This window comes from Pseudopodoces humilis, chromosome 28, assembly GCF_049639895.1.
Source record: "Pseudopodoces humilis isolate 2021_Gansu_Grassland_sample_001 chromosome 28, ASM4963989v1, whole genome shotgun sequence".
Classification (NCBI taxonomy): domain Eukaryota; kingdom Metazoa; phylum Chordata; class Aves; order Passeriformes; family Paridae; genus Pseudopodoces; species Pseudopodoces humilis.
Genome location: NC_142227.1, coordinates 2,304,631 through 2,324,199, shown reverse-complemented (window position 1 = coordinate 2,324,199; position 19,569 = coordinate 2,304,631). Strand labels below are relative to the sequence as shown.

General features: G+C 54.9%; 3 protein-coding genes and 2 non-coding genes across 7 annotated transcripts; 3 read left to right on the top strand and 2 right to left on the bottom strand.

Moving 5' to 3' along the window:
- Positions 1–20: 20 nt before the first annotated feature.
- Positions 21–10,441, top strand: PWWP3A (PWWP domain containing 3A, DNA repair factor). Of its 3 annotated transcripts, XM_088067834.1 has the most exons (15): positions 21–117; positions 718–760; positions 1,407–1,502; positions 2,520–2,611; positions 2,852–2,922; positions 3,380–4,342; positions 4,863–4,976; positions 5,314–5,384; positions 5,799–5,875; positions 6,374–6,434; positions 6,693–6,768; positions 7,023–7,073; positions 7,462–7,892; positions 8,583–8,671; positions 8,871–10,441. In XM_088067834.1, the coding sequence occupies exons 3-15, from the start codon at positions 1,446–1,448 to the stop codon at positions 8,944–8,946; spliced, it is 2,229 nt and encodes a 742-aa protein (XP_087923960.1). In that variant the 5' UTR covers positions 21–117; positions 718–760; positions 1,407–1,445; the 3' UTR covers positions 8,947–10,441. The 3 variants fall into 3 exon arrangements, with proteins under 3 accessions (XP_087923960.1, XP_087923961.1, XP_087923962.1); XM_088067835.1 differs by lacking the exon at positions 718–760 and having other exon boundaries at positions 88–117; XM_088067836.1 differs by lacking the exons at positions 21–117; positions 718–760 and adding an exon at positions 1,288–1,306.
- Positions 10,442–10,946: 505 nt separating this feature from the next.
- On the bottom strand, positions 10,947–11,019 carry TRNAF-GAA (transfer RNA phenylalanine (anticodon GAA)). Its single transcript has one exon. It is a non-coding gene; the product is annotated as a tRNA-Phe (tRNA).
- Positions 11,020–11,756: 737 nt separating this feature from the next.
- Positions 11,757–11,830, top strand: TRNAN-GUU (transfer RNA asparagine (anticodon GUU)). The gene has a single exon. It is a non-coding gene; the product is annotated as a tRNA-Asn (tRNA).
- Positions 11,831–12,018: 188 nt separating this feature from the next.
- NDUFS7 (NADH:ubiquinone oxidoreductase core subunit S7) lies at positions 12,019–15,599 on the top strand. The gene is made up of 8 exons (XM_005531270.2): positions 12,019–12,121; positions 12,315–12,351; positions 12,585–12,647; positions 12,956–13,070; positions 13,818–13,997; positions 14,071–14,117; positions 14,853–14,941; positions 15,351–15,599. The coding sequence occupies exons 1-8, from the start codon at positions 12,106–12,108 to the stop codon at positions 15,446–15,448; spliced, it is 645 nt and encodes a 214-aa protein (XP_005531327.1). The 5' UTR covers positions 12,019–12,105; the 3' UTR covers positions 15,449–15,599.
- A 428-nt stretch (positions 15,600–16,027) lies between these two features.
- GAMT (guanidinoacetate N-methyltransferase) lies at positions 16,028–18,593 on the bottom strand. Its single transcript, XM_005531269.3, has 6 exons — positions 18,408–18,593; positions 17,764–17,909; positions 17,621–17,684; positions 17,154–17,221; positions 16,933–17,043; positions 16,028–16,739 (listed from the first exon to the last, which is right to left on the bottom strand). Exons 1-6 carry the CDS (start codon positions 18,589–18,591, stop codon positions 16,599–16,601), a joined length of 714 nt encoding a protein of 237 aa, XP_005531326.1. The 5' UTR covers positions 18,592–18,593; the 3' UTR covers positions 16,028–16,598.
- Positions 18,594–19,569: the final 976 nt, after the last annotated feature.

The following is a 19,569-nucleotide window of genomic DNA, read 5'->3' as shown; positions in this document are numbered from 1 at the left end:
TCGCTGATTGGTCCGGGGGGCGGTGCTGGGTGGTGCGCGCGGCGCATGCGCAGACCCTCATGTGGAGGGCGGCGGCGGCGGCGCGCGCAGGGGGCGCTGTTGTCGGGAGCGCGCACGGTAACGGTGCCCCGCCCCCCCCCCATCCCCCCCCCCCCCCATCCCCCCCCCCGGCCCTTCAAGCGGGGTCTGGGGTGGGGGGACACGAGGGTCTGGGTGCCATCACCGGGGGTGTATTTGGGACTCCCGTCCGTCCTCTGACCGGGCGAAGCGAGGGGCCCATCCCTTCCCTCACCAGGGAAGGTTTGGGTGGGGGGGCATCCCCTGTGAGGGGAGGGTTTTGAGGGGTCCCGTTCCTCCCCTCACCGGAGCGCTTGGAAGGTTCCATCCCTCACGGAGGGGAGTTCGGGGGTCCCGTCCCTTACGGAGGGGGCTCTGGATGGGGGATCCCGTCCATCCCCTCAGCGGTTCGGTTCTGGGGTCCCCGTCCCGTCCCTCACCGAGTCCGGGATGTGCGGGGCGGTTTGGGGGAGCCTCCCGTCCCTCCCCTCACGGTGCTGGCTTGGGGAGAGGTTTGGGCGTCCCGTCCCTCCCCTCACGTGGGGATTTTGGGGCCGGGCGGTTCCCGCTGTCCCCGCGCCGCCTCACGGGGGGTTCCGCACCGGCCCCGCCGTTCCGGGCGCCACTAACGGCCCCTCGTCCCTCCCTCCGCCGCCGCAGGGCCGCCATCCCGGAGCCCCGGCCATCCCAGCACCTGGACCTTGTAAGTACAGGAAGGGCTTGTCTTCAGTATGTCTTTTTTTTTATTTTAAAAAAAAAAAACAAACCCTTGAGGAAGCTCTGAGGCAGCTCTGCTCAGGTTTTCTGTTGCAAACCGCGTGTAAAATTTGGGATCAAATTGCCTGCAAGAAGTCTATGCGGCGTGTTATTTTAAGGGTGTAGCTCCCCATTTTCAGGGTTTGGTTGCTGGAAGCTGTGGATTGGGCAGGCCCGTGGCTGCATTGTGTAATTCCTGATAGTATTTTCCTCACCCAACACACTCAGCGAGAACCACTTGTGCTCCTGGAATTAGGGAATTCTTGAATCCTGGGATCATTTTGGTTGGAAGGACCTAAAAGCCCATCCAGCCCCATCCCTTCCACTATCCCAGGTTGCTCCAATCTTGTCCAATCTGGTCTTGGGCACTTCCAGGAGTGGGGCAGCCATTAGGGTTGAGCTTCTACAGGAAAATGGAATTTAAGATAAAATTTTGGAGAATGCTCCAGGGTGATATCAGTGCAGTGATCCTGAAGGAAAAACAATAATAACTGTAGTAATATGTTTGACTAAATCCTGTCTTTCCTTCAAAAAGCAAAGGACTGCAATGGACAAAGGTGGGTGACTCCTTTATTCCCTTTTTTTCCCCTCAGAACACCTTGGAATTGTCCTTTTCCACGTGAAGCTCAGCCATGACCGACCAAGAGTTCGTTCTCTGCAAGTGGAAGAGGCGTTTGTGGCCAGCCAAGGTAACGAGGAATGAGGAAGTGTTTGTGGAGGTTGCTTGGGAAGGGCTAAAGCAGAGCAGGAAGGAAGGGAGAGGTCCCAGCGAATGTGTCTGAACTTGTCTGGGCTGTGGAGATGCCAGCAAGAAAAAATGGAGAGGGCCTGGAGCGATGGGACATGGAGGAATAATTTCCCACTGCCAGAGGACAGGGTTGGATGGGATATTGGGGAAAAAATTCCTCTCTGTGAGGGTGGTGAGGCCCTGGAATGGATTTCCAGGGAAGCTGTGGCTGCCCCTGGATCCCAAGACCAGGCTGGATGGGGCTTGGAGCAGCCTGGGATAGTGGAATGTGTCCTTGCCATGGCAGGGATGGGATGAGATGGGATTTAAGGTCCTTTCCCACCTCATCCATCCTGGGATTTTAGGATCCTAAGGCTGCTCCCAGGCACTTGTGAGCTGTTCCATAGTGATTCCTGTCATTACGGGAACACCACGGGATCAGTATAAACAAAGAATACTGATTTTGAAGCATGGACATGAGACAAATATAACAATTCCATTATTTTTGTTTAAATCCCTTTGCTGTGAACTGCTGGCTTTTGCTGTTACATATTTTTTTGCCACAGTTAGAGCTCAGCAAATAATTATAAATTGTGTCCAGTCTCGATGTATGAAGAAAACAGCGGGATTGTGCAAACATGTGAAAACTTGTTCCTGCTGTTACCTGCTTGCTAGAAGTGTAACCTGGCCACATGTTGGAGCTTTGCCCAGACCTGCTGGGGGCTCCCAGCCACGGCTGCTTGGGGGATAGCCCAACAAAAAACTGCCTAAAAAAGAGGCAGAGGCCAGGGGTAAAGTGGATGTGTTGGTGAAGTGGAGACTCCCCTCATCCCCAGAGCTGCCTGCTCGTCCCTTATCAACAAATTAATAAATTGCCTTATTGATTGGCCAACTCGGTTGTGGTGAGCTGCTCTTTATAATAAACGTTTTGCTGTTGGTTAAGGATTTTTAAATGAAAATTTTTTTGCTTTTAACACAGGTTTTGTGCAAGCCTGGAGTTGCCGGGGACAGTCCTGTTGCCACCACGAAAAGGATGGGATTTAAAGCTGAAATCCTTGGCTTGGAGAAGCAGTTGAGTGTCTTTGTTCCTGTCAAGTGTTTGCATTCTTAGAGGTTAAAAAAATAAGGGGAAGAAAGGAACCTGAAGGTGCCTGTGAGATGGGATCCTGGATTTGCAGGAGGTTTAGGTGTTCAACCAAAACAAGGACAGGTTGGGGAGGGATTATTTGAGTTTTTTTTGCTATCTGAAAGCAGTTTTGTGGTGCTGGGAGTGTTTTGGGTGCCGCTTCCAGTCACCTTTTTGTGTTTCAGGGTCAGTGTGAGCTCTGCAAATGTTGTTCCCCTGACGGAGGAGCGGATCAAGGCCATTGCCTCCACGCTGGGTGAGGAGGGAAGGGCCCAAATGTGCTGCTTGGTGTCTTTTTGGGGTGTAAAGTGCCCACAGAAAAGCTCCAAATGTGTTGCTTGGTGTCTTTTTGGGGTGAAAAATCCCAGCAGAAACTCAGCCTGGGGAGATAAAACTTCTGTATTTCACTTATTTTCTTCTCCCCTTTTCCATGAGGTTGGAAAATAGGTGAAAAATAATCATTTTACTCTTTTCTGGGGTGGTTTGTTGGAGGGATGGTGAAGAAATGGGAGTTTCCCTCAAAATGAGGCGCTTCCAGCTTGGTCTTTGTGTTTCTCCATCCTTTGCCTTGGGAATTGTGGATGATTTAAGTAATACAAAATATACCTTAAAAGAAACACTTCAAGTAACACACATTATTTCTTTAATAATCCATTTTGTTTGTGATAGAATAACGAGGATAATTTCATTTATTGAGTATTTTTCCTCATCAGAGCAAAAGAAGAGCATGAGTGAGGCTGTGGAGGAGCTGCAATATCGCTGTTCCCTTAAAATTGCCTTGGATATTCTCCACCAGACTGACTCAGGCAGTCAAATACCACCTGCAGAAGGACCAAATTCCGAATTTTCCCAGGAGAAATCTGCTCCCCCCGCCCCCTCCCACGGCTTCTTGTTGCGCTCTCGCTCTAAAAAGTCAGAACCTGAGGCTGCCAAGAGGAAAAGAAAACCCCAAAATAACTGTGGGCTGAAGGATGATCCCAAATCACGGAGCCAGGGAGGTTCTGTGGCTCCAGAGGGGAGTGGAAAAGCACCTGGAAGTGGCACAAACCCTTCCAGAGCACCTGGAAGTGGCACAAGCCCTGCCAGAACACGTGGGGGTGGAACAAACCCTGCCAGGTGCGGTGCCAGGGACTCACGTGTGCCACCAGCCCCTGACGGTCACAACTGCGAAAAACCAGAATCAAAATCATCCCCCAGCCAGAGGAAAATCCAGCCCAAAACAGGGAATGGCGTGTCCTGTATGCCAAAGGCTGGAAGAAGTCAGCAAGGAAGGAAAAGAGGATGTAGGGATGATTCCCCACAGGTGGCTCCTGAGGAGGGGTCTCCACCTGTCCTGTCTAAATCTGGCACTGTGGAACCTCCTGGAAAGACAGGAACTCAGCCTGGGAGAGCATTCCTGGATTCCTCCTGTGGAACTGCCTCGGATGAGTTGGAGAAAAGCATCAGCAGTGAGAGTGAGAGCCTGGCAAAGCAGCTGGATGGGAGGAGAGAGGGAGAGGCTGGAAAACACCTGGATGGGGCAGGTGTGTCCTCAGGCACAGACGGGAAATGCAGGAGCCACCCTGGATCCTCACCTGGGCCTTCTGGTGCCTTCCCTCAGCCTCAGGAGGAGGAGGAAAACCAGGATCCCTCACACCTGGCTGGGAATAAAGCCCCTGACTCCGAGGAAGATGAAGGTGGGAAAATCCCTTGGGGATTCCTTCATCCCACATGGGTGTTGAGCACTGTTACTCACCTTGGAATGTTGATTTGCTTTTTGGGGAAGTGGCTTTTGAGTTGCTGATTTAATTCCTTTTGGTTTCTATTCCTGGGAAGCAGAAATGCTGATCCCTTCAGTGCTGGGGAGGGCTTGGGTGGTGTCTGGGTTGTCTGGAACTGCTTGGGCTTTGCCATGGAAAGCTGGGGTTTGTTTTTTTTTGAGCTCACACTTGTTTTGCCTTGCTGCTCTCTGGTAAATTGAGATTAAATGTTTGTAAATGAGCAGGTGCAGGGTCCTGAAACCAGCCCCATTCCTTCCCCTTTCCCTCTTTTATCCACGTGATCAGGGAATTAAGAGTCCCTAATTAGGGATGTGCAGGTGTGTCAGGTCCCCACGGGTGGGACAGACCCCGTGTCCCCTCTGGGGTCATGCCCAGGGGTCTCACCTGCTCTGAAGCTGATCCCATCCTAATCCCCGGATCCTGGTGCCGTTGGCAGGGCTGGAATCCTCTGGGATGTCTTCCAGGAGATTTTCCTCAGAGAGCCTCCCTCCACTCTCACCTCTGGCGGATGAAGAGGAGGAAAATTTCCCAAGTGTTCTGTCCCATCGAGGTGAGACATCAGCACAGGCCTGAGGCTCTTCCCCCTCTGTGAGCTGCAGTTTGCCTGCAATCCACAGGGATTCCAGGAGGGAATCCAGCTGTGTCCAGGCTTGGGATAAAATGCATTTCCTGGGTCCATCAGACGTTTTGCAGCAGAATGAAATGGAAATCCCTGAAACTGGGCAGGGGCCTGGGGTTAAAGTTGCTGGGTTCAGAAGTCCCAGTGCTGCATTTTGGGGTCACTGTAAAAGCACTGAAGAGAAACTCCTGGAGGAAAAGAAGAGAGAGGCAGCATCTGTTTTATTTTATTGTTTTTAAGGAAAATTTTCCCTTTTTTTTCATGCCAGAACCCAAATTCTTCGAGGAAGGGATGTTGGTGTGGTGCAAGCTGCAGCGGTATCCGTACTGGCCAGCTGTGGTAAGAACAGCTCCTGCCTCCTCATATCCTGCTGATAAGGAGCAATTCCCAGTGCTGGAGTGACTTTTGCCCTTCCTGGAGGTGTTAAAGACCTTCCAGTAGAAGCATTTTGAAATTGATAGAAGTAAATTTGTTCTAAAAACACTCAAAACGTGGTAAATTCACACCTGTTTGGACAGAGCACAGGATTTTGTTCCCAATTTGCAAAAGAAAGGGGAGGCTCTTTGTGCACTAAAAATGCTCCCTTGGGGTAACTGGTTGATGCTTCCACTTGAAATTTTCATATTTGTGTAATAAATGAAAGTTGCACCAACAGGAAAAGTTTAAGTGTGGGTTGTAGTGGGTGATATCCACAGAAAAAAATATCCCTGTTTTATCAGGATTAGGATTTTTGAGGCTTTCTCCTCTCTCCAGGTGAAAGCAGTGAAGAGGAAGCACCGAAGGGCCTGTGTGCTCTTCATAGATGGCACCACAAATGAGAAGAAAAAAGGGTAAATGTGGATTTTCATCCCAACCTGACTTTCCAGTCTCTTTATTCCGGGTCCTGTGCTTGTTTCCTGGTGCAGGGTGAGGACAGTCCTCCCCAGGCTGATCTGGGAGGGAGGAGCTGGGGCACTGGGGCAGGTGAGGTTGCAGGTACTTTGTTACGGTGCAGGGTTGAGGCAGCTCCCTCTCCCTGGGAAGGGCTGAGGAATCGAAAACAAAACCAAAAACCAAAAAAAAAAAATCCCTGGAATGCAGCCACTGTTCTCCTTGTGCTGCCCAAACTTTCTGGAAGCACTGGGCTGCCTTTAACTTTTCTCTGAACGAGGTATTTCTCATTTGCTAGAAGATTCCATACTGTTAACATGCTCTGGAAGTAAAAACTATTAGAACTTGTGCTCCTTAATTCCTTGGGAAATGGGATTTTCAGGGAGAAGCAGAACTGCAGTAAAACAACAGGGAAATGGGGCAGGGGAGTTGCACCTCTGACTGTGTTTCTTTAAAAGTTTCTCAGTGTCTCTGAAGAGCCTGAAGCACTTTGACTGTGAGGAGAAGCAGGAGCTCATTGTGAGTATCCCAGCGATCTGGAACTGCAGGGGTTGGGCAAATACAGTGGGAAACCCAGGATATAAATAATTCCAGGAGTGGAATGTGGGGCTTGACCCCCCTCAAAGCCGCTCTCATCCCTGTGACAGTTCTGGCAGGAGCTCTTTTACTGCGAGGAAAAAATTGTCATGGACCATTTCTGTCCCCTGCTTGGTGTCCTGGCCTGAAACTCTTGGAGAGCTGCTGGATTTGGGACAAAAAATCCTCCTTGTTTTGCAGGAACGAGCCAAGGAGAACTATTCCAGGGAAATCGAGTGGTGCCTCCAGCTGATCCTGGACTATCGGATCCGAGTGGGTAAGGAGGGGCAGGTGACCATGGAATCACCAAATCCCAGGATGGTTTGGGTGGGAAGGAACCTTAAAACCCATCCAGTCCCCGCTGCCATGGGGCAGGGACACCTTCCACTGTCCCAAGCCCCATCCAGCCTGGCCTTGGCCACTCCCAGCTTCTCTGGGATCTCATCCTGAGATCCTCCAGGAAAAGGGAGCTCAAAGCTTGGATTTCTGGGCTGAATGGAACTGATCACTGCCCCTGGTTTTGGTTTTTAGGTTGTCATTCTTTCACTGGGTCCTTCCTGGAGTATTTTGCTGCTGATATCAGTAAGTGAATCCATCCCTTTGGGAATTTTTCTCTTGGCTGGGTAAACGTAGCTCCAACATTTACACACAAGTGACCGTGGCACCAGACCCAGAGAGGGGCTGCTGGTGAATTTACAGCTCCCCATTCTTGCAATTAAGGGTTTAATAAATTAAATAAATACTGGTGGTTCGAGACCAGAATCAGGTCAGTTGGAGTTGTGACTAAGTAGCTCCCTAATATTTTAATTTTCTTTAAGGCAAATAAATGTTTTTGTTGGTGGTTTTTTAAGCTCTTTGGTAGGGAAGGAAGAAAAAATCCTCTCAGCAATAAAGTTCCTTATTTTCTATCGCTACGGTTATGAAAACTCTTTGCACATTTCAATCTAAATTGTTGTGGTTTCTCTTCCAGGCTACCCAGTGAGGAAAGAGGGATACCAGAGTGTGGTGCAGATGGCATTCCCAAACACAGAGGGGGAAGGGGCTGGAGAGTCTTCCTCAGACACCTCCCCCCAGAAACCCCCGAGGAAGCTCCTCCCTGACAGGACCAGAGCTGCCAGGGACAGGGAGAACAAGAAGCTGGTGGAGTTCATAGTCAAGTCAAAAGGAGCTGAAGAACACCTCCTGGGGATCTTGAAAAGTGGGAAGCAATCCCGCTGGCTGAAGAAATTCCTGAATTCCAGCCGGTACATGACCTGTGTGGAGACTTACCTGGAGGATGAGGAGCAGCTGGACCTGGTGGTTGGGTACCTGAAGGAGGTGTACAGGGAGATGGACACCAAGAACCTGCACCAAATCCTGGGGGACGGCATCAGATTCATCTCAGATGTGCTTTTACCTGAGGTGAGGGAGCATGAAACAGGGGGAAAATGAACTGTGGAGTGATAAATGACTGTAATTCCCATTATTTATTCCTTTGGTGTGGTGTGGCTCCTATGGAATGATGTGGAGAGAGTTCCCAGAGCTGAGCCAAGCAGGAATATTCACCCCTTCCCACAGCCTGAGTCACTCAAATGCTGATTTTTAAGCACAGAGAGGAGAAGCTTCAGGTAGTTTGTTGCTTTTAAAAGCAGACTGGTAATTTTCTGATGGATTTTAATTACTTCTGGAATGCTTCAAGGCTTTGTTTTTGGGGTTTTTATTTTAATTTGGCAACTTCTCAGGGTTTTCTTGGTCCTTTGTGTGTGTCGAGGTGGGGGGTGGTGTGTTGGCTGTTTTTACAGTTGTTGTGGATACCTTGTGTTCTTCACAGGAATTTTCCCAGGAGAACATTAACTCGTGTAGAAACAAAATTACTGTGAGGAATATTTTAATCTGAGGATAAAAATACCCCCCAGGGGATGATACAGAACAAGTTCATATTATTTATTTAAGAATTTCAGGCACTCAACGAGCGATTTCATCCAAGTTTTCCAAGTGATTGAGGAACCCTTTTCTCCAAGTGTGCTCAGCTGAGGCAGCTTGAAATCCCCGGCTGTGGTTTAGTTTTGCTTATTGATTATTATTATTATTAATTATTCAATGCTTTTCTAGGCCATCATCTGTGCCATTGCTGCTGTGGATGACATTGATTATGAGAAGGCAGAAGAGAAGTACATTAAAGGACCACCTGTGAGCAAAAGGTAGATTTGTTTTTAGGATTTCCCAAGGGTTTTTACCTCATTATTGTTGGATACAGAAAAGGTTTGGGGTGAGAGCAGGAGAGTTCAGTGTCCCACTCCCGTGAGGGACGAAATGTGCCAGCTTTAATTTGTCCAGGTGATGTAATCTGGACAATAATACCCTGTTTTAATTTATAAACTCCTATCTTTTTCTTTCCAGAGAGAGAGAGTTGTTTGATGAGCAAGTCCTGGGAAGCAAAAAGCTCAAGACGGAGCCGGAGCCTGCGGAGAGCTGAGGAGTGGCCAGGGCTGCCCTGGGGCCAGGTGTAAATAACCAGTGGTGATTTGTACAAAAACGTGGCATTCTTTGTAAAGTCTGTGTGTATATCCCCAAATATTCTGCTCCCAGCCCCAGCTGGCTCTCAGCCCTCGCTGCTTCCCATGGCCTCGCCATGTTGAGGATCTGCCAGATCCTGATCCATCAGTGCCCTCCTGGGGGGCTGCCAGAGACCCCCAGTGCTGTGCAGAGCTTCTGCTGCTCCACCAACTTCCACGTGGATTCTTTTAGCCAAACACCCAACTTGGGAAGGGATTTTATCCTGGTGGCCTCGTTGTTCCTGATAAAACCAGGAGGGGGTTCCTGCAGGAAACGTTCCCGGGGGGGTTCCTCCTTCCTGCCTGATGGATCTCCAAGGGTGGGAAATCAAATTGGTGCTCAGAGCTGCGACCTGGATCACAAAGATTTGTGGGGTTTTGTTCTGTTATGACAAGTAAAATCCCGTGGAGAAGGAATCCAGGTTTGCTTAAACAAAAACATTCCCTTTTCCTCTACCAGTGAGCCAGTGGAATGCTGGTTTATTGCCTCTTTTGAGGCCAGGAATTTTGGGAGGCTTTTAATTGTCTTTTTCTCATCTGAATTCCCAGTTTAATCCTGCCCAGCTCCCTGCCCACCTTTGCTGGAGCCGTGGCACATGGAAGCAGTGTCACCAAGAACTAATTAATGATGAATAATGATAAATGATACATAAAACCCCCTGATTAGGGTTTCTCTGTGATAATGAAATGTGATCTCCTTGCTTGTCCAGTAAAACCCAAGATGATTTGAAATACAGAAGTTGAAATTGGGATCCAGATGTCTATCCCGGCTGGTAGTAATTATCTGAATATATTTTAATTACACTTTTAATTGCTCTGTGCTCTCTAATGAGTTTTACCATGGAATCCTCATTCCCATTATCTCAAGTACCTCAATTATAGGGACAGGCCAGGAAGTGAGTTTTTTATTAAAACCTGGGAGGAGGAATAATGAGTTTTGTAGGGTAGGATAAAAAATTAATGATGGAGTTAACTCGGAGCTGTGAGTGGCACTTTCCCTTTGGAGGTGAGAGTTTGGGGAGGGAATTTCCTGCCCCTCATCCCAGTGCCCTGCGTAATTTGGAGATGGGGATCAACTTCCCCCTCCTTCACATTAACCCTTTGTTCCCTTCTCCATCAAAACTCCTCAAGTGCTGTTAAGAAGCAGAACCACCTCACCTCCACTGCAGCTGTGGAATCCTGGAATGGTTTGGGGTGGAAAGGACCTTAAAGCCCATCCCTGGTCAGGGACATCTCCCTGGGGGCTCCAAGCCCCTCCAGCCTGGCCTTGGATACTTCCAGGGATAATTCTGACCTTGTCCCACCCCTTTCCAGTGCTGCCCCACTGGCCACTCACTGCTGCTGGGCGTCAGATTCAGCCTCACCATGTACACATCATGTGGATTTAATAAAGTGGGATGAAGTGAATCATCAAAATTTGCCGCTTTTGTTTCATTATTTTAATCTGTGGTGGGTGGTGCTTCCACCCCAGTCTTACAGCAGGTGAAGATAGTTTTTATACATCAGATAAAGCTGTAATATCCTGTCTCTGTCTCAGTTTCACATTATTAATCACTGGGAAATGAACTCACTGGGTTTTGTTCTTGTGCTTTATTTAAAATGGGCTAACACGCACCACCTCTGCTTGTCCAGTGTTAATTAATCCATGTTCCTTCAGCTTCCCTCCTCAATGCTCAGTGTAAGATCATTAACTCGTATTTATTATTAATTCATAATTCATCTTTATTTAATTTCTTTAATAATATTTATCATTAATCCAGGGTTAGGTCCTGCAATCCTTCACCCCTGTCTGTTTCCAGAATATTTAAAACGATCACGTGCAGAGTTTGGGGAGGGAATAACGAATTCGGAAACCCCGGGGGGTGTTTTGGGGTGAAAACAGCGCTTTTGCAAACCGGGTCCCGGCAGGAAAAGAAAGTTCTGCCGAAACCCGGGATCGAACCAGGGACCTTTAGATCTTCAGTCTAACGCTCTCCCAACTGAGCTATTTCGGCTGCACGAGCGCGCTCCGCCCCCCGCCCGTCACCGCCGGCGGCGCCGCGCGGGGCGGGGGACACACGGGGGGGACAGACCGGACACGGGGGTGGGACACGGGGGACACACGGGGGGGGACAGACCGGACACGGGGGTGGGACACGGGGCACACACGGGGGGGACAGACCGGACACGGGGGACACACGAGGGGGACAGGCCGGACACGGGGGACACACAGAGGGGACAGGCCGGACACGGGGGTGGGACACGGGGGGGACGGGCCGGACACGGGGGACACACGGAGGGGACAGGCCGGACACGGGGGTGGGACACGGGGGACACAGGGGGGGGACAGGCCGGACACGGGGGACACACGGGGGGGACAGGCCGGACACGGGGGTGGGACACGGGACACAGGACACAGGACAGGCCGGACACGGGGACAGGGTGTGGGACACGGGACACAGGACACGGGGACGGGATGTGGGACACGGGATATGGGACACCGGACACGGGGACGGGGCCACAAGACAGGCGGGACACAGGGAGGGATAACGGGGCACAAGACACAGGCGGGACACAGGGAGGGATAACGGGGCACAAGACACAGGCGGGACACGGGGAGGGATAACGGGGCACAAGACACAGGCGGGACACGGGGAGGGATAACGGGGCACAAGACACAGGCGGGACCCGGGGGCGGGCGCGACACGGGACAGGCGCGAGACGGGAACAAGCGGGAGGCGGCGGCAGCGCGGTCTCTGTGGCGCAATCGGTTAGCGCGTTCGGCTGTTAACCGAAAGGTTGGTGGTTCGAGCCCACCCAGGGACGGCCGCTCCTTATTTTCCTGTTCGACCGCAGCTTCGCAGCCCCGGGATGGGGCCTTCCACGCCGAGTCCTGTGGCGGCTCCGGGACAGCCCCGGGACGGCCCCGCCCGCCGGGAATTGTTTTGGGATCGTTTTGCCGCGGGCAGCGGCGGGGCCGGCGGGTGCCTCCGGAACCCCTCGGCCGGGACGCGTTTCCCGCCGGAGCGCTGAGGCGGTGCCGCGCCGGGCGCTTTAGCGGGTGCACCGCGCGCAGAGGTTGCGTGAAGGGCTGCGGAGAGATGGCGGCGCTGGGCCGTGAGCGGGGCCGGGGACAGGGACGGGACACGGACGGGCCGGGGACAGGGGCAGAACGGGGACAGGGACCGGTTTGGGGACCGAAACAAGCCCTCGACCCCCCGCCGAGGGAGTGACCGGGAGGGAGCCCTGAGGGGACACCAGGCGGTTCCCGGCCCACAGCCGCGCTCAGCTCTCCCGTCCTCTCTTGCAGGTCTCCGGCTCCCCGCGCACGCTGTGCTGGGCTGGCGGTGAGCGCCGGGGCTGGGGACACCGGGGCGGTGGGACACCGGGGCTGGGGTGGCCGGGGCGGTGACCCCGGGGCTGGGGGGGCCCCAGAGCCGCGGCTGAACGGCTCCCCGAGCTTTGGGGGGTCACTGGGGGTCTCCTTCCCCGCTGGGGTTTGTGGAGCACCGGCTCCCGGGAGGGCTCGGGTGCATCGCGGGGGGTTCTGTCACCCTGTGCGGGCCCTTTCTGTCCCCAGGCCCGGCTCTGTGAGTCCCGTTCAGCTGCTCCATCAGACGCCGGCGGCCGATCACGCTGACAGGTAACAGCCCTGGGGACAGGGAACAGCAGATTGTGCCACCACCCCGGGTCAGGCGTCTCCTCCCTTCCCTGCTGAACTCCGGGGAGATCTGGCAGCTCTGGGAGTCCTGGGGCTCTCTGTGGTTGGGACATGGCTGAGGGGCTCTGCCTGCGCACCAAACCCGCAGATCCCCACACTGGGGAGAATCCTCTGCTACAAACAGAGGGGTGGGATTGCCATTCCTCGGGGAATCACAGCCCTTGGAGGGCTAAAGGCTGATTCTGCAAGGAAATAACTGGAGAGTGATGGCTCTGTGCTGTTCCTTTCAGCTCTGTCCAGGTGCAGAAGAGCTCTGCTGTTGTCCAGAGGAAATCCTACGTCCCCAGTAGCCGTGGCGAGTACGTCATCACCAAGCTCGATGACCTGGTCAACTGGGCACGGCGGGTGAGTCCCGGGCCAGCGGGCTCCCCTGGCATCGGGGGACAGAGGGTGACAGATGGGAAACACCTCCTGCTCAGGATAAAAATAGGCTCAGAGCTCCCGTGGCCGAGTTCTGTGGCCAGAGGGTGACATTGGGGTGCAGTGACAGAGCGGGAGAGAGGCTGAGGGTGTGTGTGGGGTCTGGAACTGCCCTTTGGTCACCAGGAAAAGGAACTTTCTGGAATTATCCCTGCCCTGGGCAGCTGCTGTGCCTGTGGGGAAGGGTGACACGAGTGACAGTGCGCTGGGTCTGCTGTGCTCTGCCTTAGCTGGGCTGGTCCTTCTCTGGCCACCGCTGTCCCTGTGGGGCTCTGGGCTGTCCCTTCTCCAGGGCTGTGAGCTGTCCCCTGAGCTGGGACACCAGTGTCCCTCTGGGGCTTTGAGCTGTCCCTTCTCTGGCCACCGCTGTCCCTGTGGGGCTCTGAGCTGTCCCCTGAGCTGGGACACCAGTGTCCCTCTGGGGCTTTGAGCTGTCCCTTCTCTGCTGCCCCTGAGCTGGGACACCACTGTCCCTGTGGGACTCTGAGCTGTCCCTTCTCTGCTGTCCCTTCTCTGCTGTCCCTGTGTGGTTTGGTGGCTTCAGCAGCGTCAGGGGAGCAGCTCTGGACACGTTCAGGCTGCGCACGGAGCTCTCCCTGTTTCCATTCCCCCACAGCCGTGGGTTTTGCTGCCCTTTCTCTGTGTCACCCGAGCTCCTGCCTGTCCCCACAGAGCTCCCTGTGGCCCATGACCTTCGGGCTGGCCTGCTGTGCCGTGGAGATGATGCACATGGCAGCTCCTCGCTACGACATGGATCGTTTTGGGGTGGTGTTCCGGGCCAGCCCTCGCCAGGCTGACGTCATGATCGTGGCGGGGACCCTGACCAACAAAATGGCCCCGGCGCTGCGCAAGGTACCGGGGAGCACGGGGACCTCGGGCACGGCAGAGGGAGCTGGGAACCATCCCAAATGTCCCTGTTCTGCAGGTCTATGACCAGATGCCAGAGCCTCGCTACGTGGTGTCCATGGGGAGGTGAGTGCCGGGATGTCCTCGGTGCCGTGGGGGGAATTCTTTGCTTGTTTGTGTTTCCAAGTTCTTAAAGAGGCCTCGTAGAGCAGAAAGGCTCCTTCTGGGGATGGTGTGTGTGTGAATCCTCACAGGGATAGCTTCAGGGGATTTGCAGCTGCCAAACTTGTGTATATCCACGATCCCAGAGTTTGCTTTTGGCTTTCAAAATGCTTCTGCTGTGCTGGAATCTGCTCCATCAGGGATTCAGTTGGAATCTCCTTCATGAAGGACTCAGTGGGAATCTGCTCCATGAAGGGATTTGGTTGCAATCTGCTCCATATGGAATTTAGTTGGAATCTGCTCCATGGGGGACTCAGTTGGACTCCATGATCTCGGAGGTCTTTTCCAACCTGAATGATTCCATGGTTCTCACAACTTTTCTTGTCCCCACACCAGGGCTGGGGGCAGCCAGTCCAGGCTGGAACAGGACAGATTCTGGGAAAACTCTGAGGGAAAACAGAAGGTTTTGTAGCAGAGAGGGAGGGCTGTGCAATCTGCTTTGTGAGGGTGATGGGAACACTTCAGTTGGGTTGGATTCATCTAAAAACATCCCAGGCAGGGCTTGTGATGGGGCAGTGTCACCTGTCAGCTCTCAGCTGGTGGCTCCGAGTCTGGCAGTGCCTGCCTGCCCAGGGCCACCTTCCCTTGGCCTCCTGCTCACCCTCCTGGGCTGAGCCTGTCCCTGTCCCTGTCCTGCAGCTGTGCCAACGGTGGGGGCTACTACCACTACTCCTACTCTGTGGTGAGGGGCTGCGACCGCATCGTGCCCGTGGACATTTATGTGCCAGGTACAAGGGGCAGCTCCACCTGGGAGCGGGGCAGGGAGGAGGAATTCTCTGCTCTTGGGTGTAGGTTTGGAAAGTTTTCCTGTTTCAGTGCTGGGGAAGCTGCAGCAGCTCCAGGGATTGTGGGGTGGGGAGGGTTGTGATGGTGGTGGCACCGTCAGTGGGGTGGGAGAGGGGTTTGGATCACAGAATTTGATCGGTTTGAAATCAAAGAATTGCTCTCTTTGATAAAGATCTTGATAAACACCATCACTTTTTGTTTCTTTACACTCCTGGCTGTCCCAGCCACAAAGCCAGAGGGGAGTCAGCTTTGGGGTAAATCCTGGGATTGGCACCTCTGCTGCTGCCTCCAGCTCCGTGCAGGTCCCAGCCCTGTGACCTTCCTCCCTTCTTTCCTTTCCCTCTCTCTCAGGTTGCCCACCCACAGCTGAGGCTTTGCTGTACGGGATCCTGCAGCTGCAGAGGAAAATCAAGAGGGAGAGGAGGTTGCAGATCTGGTACAGGAAATAGCCTTTATTTATGTCCCCACTCCCTGCCCCCGGGCACTGCTCACATTCACGCACAAATCCGGCTCCTCACGCGCCTTCCAATAAAACTCTACCTGGTCCAGGTGCTTTCCTGTCTTAAATAAACCCCTCTGATCTGAGGGCTTGAAAAACAGGAGGTGAATTTGATAACACTGCTGAGTTGGTTTCTGTCAGGGAAGGTGATGACATATTGTGACATAAAGGTTTTGCCAGAATGGTTTTTTTTAGCTTTGTTGGGAAGTTTTGAAACCAACACATGTCCAGGTGATCCCTGATCTCATCCCTTACTCACCACCTGCTCCTTGTTACTAATTCCTACACAGGATCTGATAAAACTGTAATATTTGTGTGTGCAGGGGCCAGAAATTAACTCTGTTTCTGTAACAAGTCAAATACTGCTGCTTAAAATCAGAATGTGATTAATAAACCTGAATATAGAGCTCCTAAGCAGGGTGGGGATAAAGCAGCCTGTCCTGGATGCTTCCCAGGAGCCTGGAATGAGGAATGCTCGTGCCTGAGGGACAAACACACTTTGGAAAGACAAATCACTCGGGAACAGCAGTTTGGGTATTTAATTCCTTTTAATGGACTTTGTCCCTTCTGGGGAGAGAGGAAACATCATTTATTGAGCTGTGAGGGGGGGTTGGGGTCAGGATTTGCTGCTGTGGGCTTTGGCCAAAAATGTTGGGAAACTTCTCTGGGGAGTTGCTTCAGGAGAAGCTGAAATGCCTCAAAATGCCTCAGACTGCCCCATTTCTCCCACCTGCTTTGGATTATTTGACTCTTGTGGGAAGCCACTCTGTGATTTCTCAAAATGATCCAGTTTTTAGAGGAAATGGCTGGTTCTGGAACCTGTTTGGCCAAAGGCTCCAGCCCACGCTCTGCAATTCCAGCTTAATTGAGAATTCAAAGTCTTGAGGGGACAGAGCAGGGTGAGATCTTCCACAAAGCCCACAAGACCCCTCCAGGGCAAGGGGTTTCTGGGGCAGGGACTTTCCTGTCCTTTTGTCCCCTGGAATCCATCCCAAGCCTTCACCCATCTCTGGCTGAATCAGTTTCGATGTCTCAGGGGCTTTAAAGGAGATCAGAGCTTTTCTCCTCCTCATCAGCTCCTGCTCCCCGGGCTGGGCCCCTCAGTGTTTGAGGATGGTGGGGGTGATCATCCTGGGGTGGGAGTAGTAGCGGCACTCGCGGGGCGGCTGCAGCTCCATCACCCTGGTGCTGATGTTCTCCCTCCTGAACCCTGCCTGCAGCAGCGGCCCCACCTGGGTCTCCTGCAGGAGAGGAGGAGCAGCTGTGGGTTGGGGTGGCTCATGTGAGAAGGGACACCGCGGGGACAGCACCAGCAGCCGGGGGAAAAACCCTCCGAGCTCCCCTTTGGCCCATCCGCCCATCCCCAGCACCATGGATGAGTTCCACAGCCTTTGCCTCATGCCAGGCACGGCTTTGGGGAGGGGAACAACTCACCTCAAACATCTTCTGGATGTCGCTGTACCTGCTCTTGAGCAGCTCCCCCCACGAGGTCAGGTTGCAGTAGGTGAGGACCCCTCCGGGCCGCAGCAGGCGGAAGGCATGGCCCTGTCCCGGGAATGCGGGGAGCTGGCTCAGCTCCTCCCGCACGGCAGCCGGCCCCAGCTCCCCCTCCCAGCCCCAGCTGCTCCCCACAGAGCCGCTCCCCGAGGTGTCACCTTGATGAAGTTGAACTGATGCGTGTGCCAGGTGTCCTCAGACAGCGGGTAGGTGTCGTACAGGATCCCTGCCCGGGAACAGCGGGGCTGCCCGTTAGCTGGGAGGGACCCTGAGGGGCTCCTGTGTCCCGGGAAAATCCCCCTTCGTGGCCTGGGATTGTTCTGTTCCTATTGCAATTTGTCCCCATGTCCCTGACCCCTGGAAGGCAGCGATGTGATGGTCTCCAAAATAAAGATCAGTTCCCCAGGACAGGGATCTGCTCCCCACAACAGGGATCCACCCCCAGGACAAGGATCTGTTCCCCAGGACAAGGCCCCAAGGACACAGCTGTGCCCTGTCCCCAGCCCCACTGGAGGATGTGAGCTCCACCTGTTCCCCCCTTTCCATGGCTCAGGGATGTCCTGGGCTGCCGTGGGCTTTGGGGGGTCCCCACCCACCCCTCCCCATCCTGCTGCTGCTGTCTCACCACTGAAGTGTCCGTCCGGCAGCGTTGGCACCACGTCCTCCCACAGCCCCCTCAGGGGCACCACCTGCGGGTGGGGGGCAGAGGGGTGAGCTGGGGGGGTCACAGGCACCCCCAACCCTGGCACAGCCCACCCTGCCCCTGACCTTGTGTGGCTGTGCCTTGGCCCACTGCTCCAGGCGCCGGAAAACGCCCTCGTTGCACTCGATGATCCAATGCTCCTCGATGTCAAATTCCTGCACCTTGGAGGCGGCAATGGCCATCCCGAACCCCACCTCGAGCACGCGGCCGCCTGTGGATGGAACCCAGTGCACCCAGCGTTCACAGCTCTGAGTTTTCTCTGCCTCAAAACCCCCCCCCAGCCCTGAATTCTGACCCATTCTTTCCCCAGATTGGGCTCTTTGTGTCCAGGGTGGGAGCACGTGGTGCTGCTGGCACTGAGGGGAGAAGTTGGGAGCAGCCCCATGGCCCTGCCACTTTTGCCACCACCAAACCCCCCCAGTTGATCCCAGTGGGAACAAACAACATCCAAGCCACCCTCTGCCAGGGAAACAACCCCAAAATCAGCAGGCCCTGGATGGGAGGTGGCTGCATCCCTTCCCCATGTCCCCATCCCCTTTCAAGAATGCATCACCCTGACACAAGCACACAAGTCCCACCGCAGCCCTGCTGCCCCTGTCACTGCAGGGGGACCACATGCAGTGGCCAGCAGAACATCTCCCCCCACACCAGTTCTTTTTGGGGAGGCTGCACCCCCAGCACGTCCCGGAGCCCGTGGGGTCCCCGTTACCCTTTGACGCAGCCACGGTGGCCAGCGAGTGCATGTAGGGAGTCTCCCAGCGCTCCATCACCGGCTTGCCCAGGATCTCCAGGTGGGCATCGGGCTCATCGTAGCCCGCTGTGGCTTCCCTCCAGGCCGCCCTGCAATCCTCGCCCTCGGCGAAGATCGGCCCTGCCGCTGCTCCAGAGCTCATGGCTGCAGGAGGAAAGTCCAGCTGGACGGGCCGAGTCTGCCAGGGGAGGAGGGAAAGAAAGGGCCACTGGGCTCTTGGCCGGCTTTAAATAGCCCTGCTGGAAAGTGCTGAGTGTGCACAAGCGGCTGGGGCCCCTCCAGGGATCGGGAGCCCTTATCGGGAATGGGAGCCCTTATCGGGAACAGGGCACCACGGGGCAGCCAGAGCTGCCAGGCCCGAGTGGGCACACGTGGCCTGGGGGTCACTGGGGTGATCTGGGGGGTGCCGAGGATGTCCCAGCTCCCGCTGGCACCGTGCTGTGAATGGCCGGAGTGGGAATGGCCAGCACTGCTGAGTGGTGGAGCCGGGCTGGATCAGGGGGGACGTGAAGGGAAGGGTTTTCCCTGTGCAAGGGGCTGTGTCCCCCCTCCGGGGCTGCACACCAGGACTGTGCCCTGCTCCGGGGCACACACAGCCTTGTGCCCCACACTGTCGCACAGCAGGCTGCCAGCCCCACTTCGCAGCACACCCGTGCCATGCACAGCGCTCTGCGTGCCAGGGGTGACCCGCACGCCCAGCGCAGAGCCGGGCTGGACCGTAAGGCACGGAGGGAGGGTCCCGGGGGGCTGCAGGCGGTGCTGAGCCCGGCGGGGGCAGGGCGGGACCCTGCGGGTGGGCAACGGGACCCGCGGCTGAGCGGTGGGACCCCGGCGATAGGCAGTGGGACCCCATGGCAGGGCAATGGGACCCCCAGGAGTGGGCGATAGGCCCGCGAGAGTGGGCAGTGGGACCCCGTGGAAGGGCACTGGGACCCCCGGGGGTGGGACCCCGCGGAGGCCCCGCCCCCCCCCCGCGCGCGGACTGCCCTTCCCGCCGGCCCCCGCGCGCGCGCGGCCCCGCCCCTCCCTGCCCCCCCCAGGGCGCGGCCCCGGAGCCCCGGGAGCGAGGGGCGGGTGCGCGCGCAGCGGCGGCGCTGAGGGAGCGCGGGCGCGCGGCGGG

Coding starts and splice junctions, on each gene's coding strand:
- NDUFS7 (XM_005531270.2), top strand. Junction 12,352..12,584: donor CACGCTGTGCTGGGCTGGCG/GTGAGCGCCGGG, acceptor TTCTGTCCCCAG/GCCCGGCTCTGTGAGTCCCG. Junction 14,942..15,350: donor CGTGGACATTTATGTGCCAG/GTACAAGGGGCA, acceptor CCTCTCTCTCAG/GTTGCCCACCCACAGCTGAG.
- GAMT (XM_005531269.3), bottom strand. CDS start 18,591: ATGAGCTCTGGAGCAGCGGCAGGGCCGATCTTCGCCGAGGGCGAGGAT. Junction 17,222..17,620: donor GCCGGACGGACACTTCAGTG/GTGAGACAGCAG, acceptor GTTCCCGGGCAG/GGATCCTGTACGACACCTAC. Junction 16,740..16,932: donor ACATCCAGAAGATGTTTGAG/GTGAGTTGTTCC, acceptor CCTCTCCTGCAG/GAGACCCAGGTGGGGCCGCT.
- PWWP3A (XM_088067834.1), top strand. CDS start 1,446: ATGACCGACCAAGAGTTCGTTCTCTGCAAGTGGAAGAGGCGTTTGTGG. Junction 4,343..4,862: donor TGACTCCGAGGAAGATGAAG/GTGGGAAAATCC, acceptor TGCCGTTGGCAG/GGCTGGAATCCTCTGGGATG. Junction 4,977..5,313: donor AAGTGTTCTGTCCCATCGAG/GTGAGACATCAG, acceptor TTTTCATGCCAG/AACCCAAATTCTTCGAGGAA.